At 55.6% G+C, this 5054-nt stretch overlaps 1 gene segment (V, D, J or C); it reads right to left on the bottom strand.

The window, feature by feature from the left end:
- Positions 1–508: 508 nt before the first annotated feature.
- On the bottom strand, positions 509–1248 carry LOC106723418. The segment is given in 2 exon segments: positions 509–1005; positions 1096–1248. Coding segments are annotated over 2 exon segments (543 nt in total).
- Between the last annotated feature and the right edge of the window lie 3806 nt (positions 1249–5054).

The following is a 5054-nucleotide window of genomic DNA, read 5'->3' as shown; positions in this document are numbered from 1 at the left end:
TGGGTCCCCCTCCCCTCTCCCTGGTAGAAGGGCGTCCTCCAGGGAACTGGTATGGTCTGATGCACAGATCCTGGCAATTGGCTTCACACTATAGATAAGGGCTGAGGTGGGTTTGCTGTGGGGAGCAGGGGAGTAGGCTGGGCCTTGGGAGACCCTCTTGGCAAAGAGGTGCGTGTGCCTTGGGGGGTGGAGGGAGATGGAGGAAAAAAGTTGTGGAAGCCATTGTGTCTCTCCGCTCAGTTGTAAAAATGGGTTTCCGTGGCCAGCAGTGAGGGTGAATGGTGGTGTGAAGCAGAGCCCCGCGCAGCAGCGGGTGATGGAGCCAAAGCTTGTTCAGCTCAAACCTCTTCCTCACCCCACATCCTGAGCTGGGTACCCCCCACTCTGCCCAGGCAGCTGCTGCCACCGGACCTGCTGTCCTCCTGGGACATGCACTGAGAAGGACCTGCCTGGGATTTCCTGTGGCCTGGAGCCATGTCTGCAGAGTTGGGCCTGGGGGTGGCTTTTGTCAGGGCTCCTGGAGTGAAAAGGAGTCTAGCGGCTGGGGGCTGGTCTCCCCCGTCCCCCTGCCCCCGGTGTCCCCGCCTGCCTCTGTGCAGGGCTGTGCTGTGCAGGGTGGCTGCCCCCTCCTGGCATCTGAGAAGGGAGGATCTGAGCTGGGATTTTGTATTGCCATGAATAGGGTTTGAGTCACTGTGTCTTTGGCACAGTAATACAGGGCTGTGTCCTCGGGTTTGAGGCTGCTCATCTGCAGGTACAGCATGTTCTGGGAGTTGTCTCTGGAGATGGTGAATCGCCCCTTAACAGCCGGGGAGTACCACTGGCTGGATCCATCACTCTTAATTCCACCCACCCAGTCCAGTCCCTTCCCAGGAGCCTGGCGGACCCATGCCATGTAGTAGCTATTGAAGGTGAACCCAGAGGCTTTGCAGGAGAGGCGCAGAGAGTCTCCAGGTTTCCTCACATCTCCTCCAGACTCTACCAGCTGCCCCTGGGACCAGGCACCTGAAAAGCAAGGTAGGATCCAAGAGTAACTAGTATCAGGGCAGCATCAGTGCAACGCTCCCCTCCCCTACCTGTGGGAAGATGAAATACCTTGCAGAGCTGCAGCCAGGACAAGCAGGTGGAGCCCAAGTCCCATCTTCCCTGGTGCTGGGGGAAGCTCTTGTGTGTTGGTGGTCACTGCCTGGACCTGAGGGCTATGGGTTGTGTGTGCAGGTGCTGCCTGGGCAGCAGGACAGAGTGATTTATACAGGGCAGCCTGTCTGTGATTTGCATGTCCCCTGCCTTATACCACCCTGCTGCTTTCCCCAGGGAGGGGGATCAGTTGTGCTGGGCACAGACAGTGGCTGGACCCTCCCATCCCTTGTGTCTGGGAACCTCCCTCAGCAGGCTCTGGGGCCTTATTCCCTTGCCCTTTTCTGATGGGACCTGTTACTCTAAGCCACACCATTGTGAAGCCCCTGGGCAGGGATTTGTATGCGGTTTCCCTTTTTGGGATAAGAACTGAGAGCATTTGAGTCCTGCCAGCACTGGTCAGAGTCTGTGTGAAGCAGGGCAGGGCGCTCAGCAGGAGATGGGGATTGCTCAAGCTGAGGAAGGGTTTCAGGCACCCACAATCCATCAGGTGCTGGGGATCCTTCCTGTGTGTGAACCTGTGTGCTGACCTGCGTCCCTGCATGTGGATGGTAACTTATCTGCTGTCTGGGATAGAAAGAGGCCTGGAGCAAACCTTTCCAGGCTGGTGGGGAACCAGACCCACTATAAAGCAGGCTGCAGGGGCTGAAACACACAGGTCTGTTGCTTTCATCCTCTCCTTTCTCCCCTCCTCTCCCATGCCTGTTGGGGCTGAGTGGGGCCTGTTTCCCAGGGGGGTGCAGGGAGCATGTTCATGCCCAGAGCTGGTCTCTCCTGCTGCACTGGAGAAACCCAGCAAACTCCTGCTGGGCACCACTGTGGGGTGGCATGGCCCTGCCCAGCTCAGAGGCATGAACCCACATTGTTCCTCTGCCCCATGTGCTCAATGCTAGCAGTGACTACTGCTTTAAGCTGGCTTGCTGTCGTCTGGGGTTATCTTGTCATTGTTGCTGTTGTCTTTGTTGAGTGTTGTCAGTGTTGAAGTCTCAGGAACAGCAGTGTGACAAGCCACAGCCGAGAGATATCAACACCAATCTTGTCTTAAAGAAGGACCAGAGGCTCATGTTGGTGGCAAATACCTGGCCAGGTTTATTGTCTGCAACCACAGTCCTAACTCATTTTGGCCTAACAAGTACATCAGACCAGAAGCTAAAGCATTTGTACTTGTGACAATGTAGTCAACTCAACACCATGCAGGCTCCTCCAGGTTACTGCAAAGTTTCCCTGATTTCCAATTCTCCTTTTATACCAGGATTGAAACAAATCATGTGTTCCACTCCATCTGTATCTTGAACGTCTCAAACAGAGCTGTACCAGTCTTCTTCCATATTCTGACCTACAAGTTCCTGTTCCAACTTTCGCCTGGTTCTGGACTACCCTGCCTTGTACCATCATTTCTGCCTCCCGTCTCTTGGCAGGAGTGCCCATGTGGCCCACGTGCCAAGTTTTGGTTATGTGAGGAGTTCATGCATCGGTCAGGTTTGCTATTGAGACATACTCTTGCCAATGCTTTAACAAAGCCTTTGTGTGAACAGCATACGTCAATAAGTGCTCCAGCGAGGCGACACCTGACTGGGTCCAGTGATCTAATAGCCCTGATGTGTCTGACCCAGCAGGCTGAGCAGGGCATTGGCAGCTGCTGCCTCTCACTCTCACACAGGCAGGTGGGTCCTGCAGAGCTGGTTTCTGTGCAGGCTCCCTTGGGTTTTCATTCACTGTGTGCATTTCTGGCACAGTAATATTGGGCTGTCTCTCCAGGCTGGACCCTGGGCAGGTGCAGATGCACTTGACTGCTGGACGTGTCTCTGCTGATATTGAGGTGGCTTTGGAGACCACTGTTAGAGACGGTGCCTCCACCAGCCCAGAGAACTTAGTCCCACCACAGCACTTCCCCTGATGCCTGGTGATCCCAGAGCACATCCCAGCTGGGGAGAGAGAATCCAGACACGGTGCAGGTCAGGCTGAGGGTCTGTCCAGGCTTCACCCCACCAGGGCCAGACTCTTTCAGCATTGTATCATAGAACGTTTGGGTTGGAAAGGACCACTGGAGGTCATCTAGTCCAGTCCCTGGCTCAAAGCAGGACAATCCCCAACTAAATCGTCCCAGCCAAAGCTCTGTCTAGCCGCGTCTTGAGAACCTCCAAAGATGGAGAGTCCACATCCTCTCTGGGTAACCTAGTCCCGTGTTTTACTACCCTCCTCTTGAGAAAATGCTTCCTAATAGCTAACCTAAAATTCCTTTGCTGCTATTTGAGACCATTGCTCTTTATACTACATTGCTTTCCTTAATGTCATTTTGTTAGCCCCAGGATCAGTGCTGGATGAGCACTCGGTGATGATCAGCCGACCCTTCTGCCTTCTGGTCAGGATGACCCATGAAGGTGTCTGTGCCCACATGTACCGAACAGCCGTGTCCTGAGCAGAGCCCTCATGCTCTCTGAGCCCCAGGACCCTGTGCACAGGCAGCGGGGCCCACATGTGTGTCAGCCTTGCCTACAGATTATGTTGAGCACCAGGAGGCTGTTGGAGGGGTCGGGGGGGCCCTGATCCCAGCAGGGCAGGGTGTTCTGGGTCCTTCTCTCTCCCTGTGTCTGGGGCTGAGGAGCAGACCACTCAGATCCGCAAGGGAAGGGGCTGATTTCTGAGACAGCTCCAGCTCTCGCTGAGCTGTGAAATGATTTCAACTCCGCAGTGCCCAGCAGAGGCAGGAGAAGTTGTTGGTGAGTGTGTGTGGGGCAGGGGCCGCAGGGCTCTGGGGCCCTCGGGGAGGAGACAGGGGTGGGGAAGTCGGGCAGGAAGGAGCAATTCCAGAGGGGAACCCAGCAGTGTCCTGACACACTCGGTGCAGGCCTGCGCAGGCAGTGACAGGCTGTGCACACTCACATGTGGACCATCTCGGAAGGGCTGTTTGGGGGAAGTTGAGGATGAGCAGGATGAGGAGGGGGAGCTATTGATCTTACGACCCCTGCTAGGGAGAATGGCAATGCAGAAATGAGGCCCTCTATGCTCCTGTACCCTCATGGGGGGTGGTGGGTGGGTGGGTGGGTGTGGGTGTGTGTGTGTGCGTGTGTAAAGGACAAGGCTGAGCCCTGACTCTGGAAGGCTCCTGAAGAGGACGAGGGGAAGAGGTTGCCTTCCTGGTGCTTTGTGGGAGGATGTGAGCGCACTGCTGTGTTGTGATGTTGGGGTGTCCCTCTCTGTTACCCGGGGCATGTTTTGTTTGGTGCTTGACTTGGGGGTTGGTGCCACACTGACCTAACCTCGTTCCTGGGTTGGCGTTCCCCTCGGCCTACCACTTCACTTTCTCTTTTTTTCAAGTGCACCCCATGCATCAGGAGGGGATGGCCCTGCAGGGGTAAGTGCGGGGGCAGGGAGGGGACAAGAGTCAGGTCCCCCAGGGACACGTGGGGAACCGAACAGGTCTTGTGTTGGGAACCGGGGTTGTGGTGTGTAGTGTTCTAGGTCCAGGGCAGGATGGAGGTGCTGGGAGCAGTGGTGGGTACAGGTAGGGGAGTTCTTCCTTCAAAGGAGCTGTTGGGGTTGAATTCAGTGCATGATCCACCTCTGACCAGTTACTTCTTGTACAATCAGCACCAGATTCCCCTCCCAGTGGATGGAGGCAGGGACCCAGGCCAGCCTGCCCCTCACCATCGAGGCCAGCACTTGGGCACAGGGACCACAGCATGAAGAGGAGTCGCAAACGGTAACCTTGTGGCTATGCCAGACATGAAAGCTGATATTTTAAACAGTTTCTTTGCCGCTGTTTTCTTGAACAAGGACCGGGGTAGCCCATCTACCAGAGATAGGGACAATCTTGGGGATAGCTCTGTCAGGCCTCCAGTCAGCACAGATGTAGTTAGGGATCTTCTGGAAGGGCTGGACATATTTAAATCTGCAGGTCCAGATGCCCTTCACTC

The sequence above is a fragment of the Alligator sinensis genome, unplaced genomic scaffold, assembly GCF_000455745.1.
Source record: "Alligator sinensis unplaced genomic scaffold, ASM45574v1 scaffold1074_1, whole genome shotgun sequence".
NCBI lineage: Eukaryota > Metazoa > Chordata > Crocodylia > Alligatoridae > Alligator > Alligator sinensis.
This window is presented reverse-complemented; position numbering and strand designations above follow the sequence as displayed.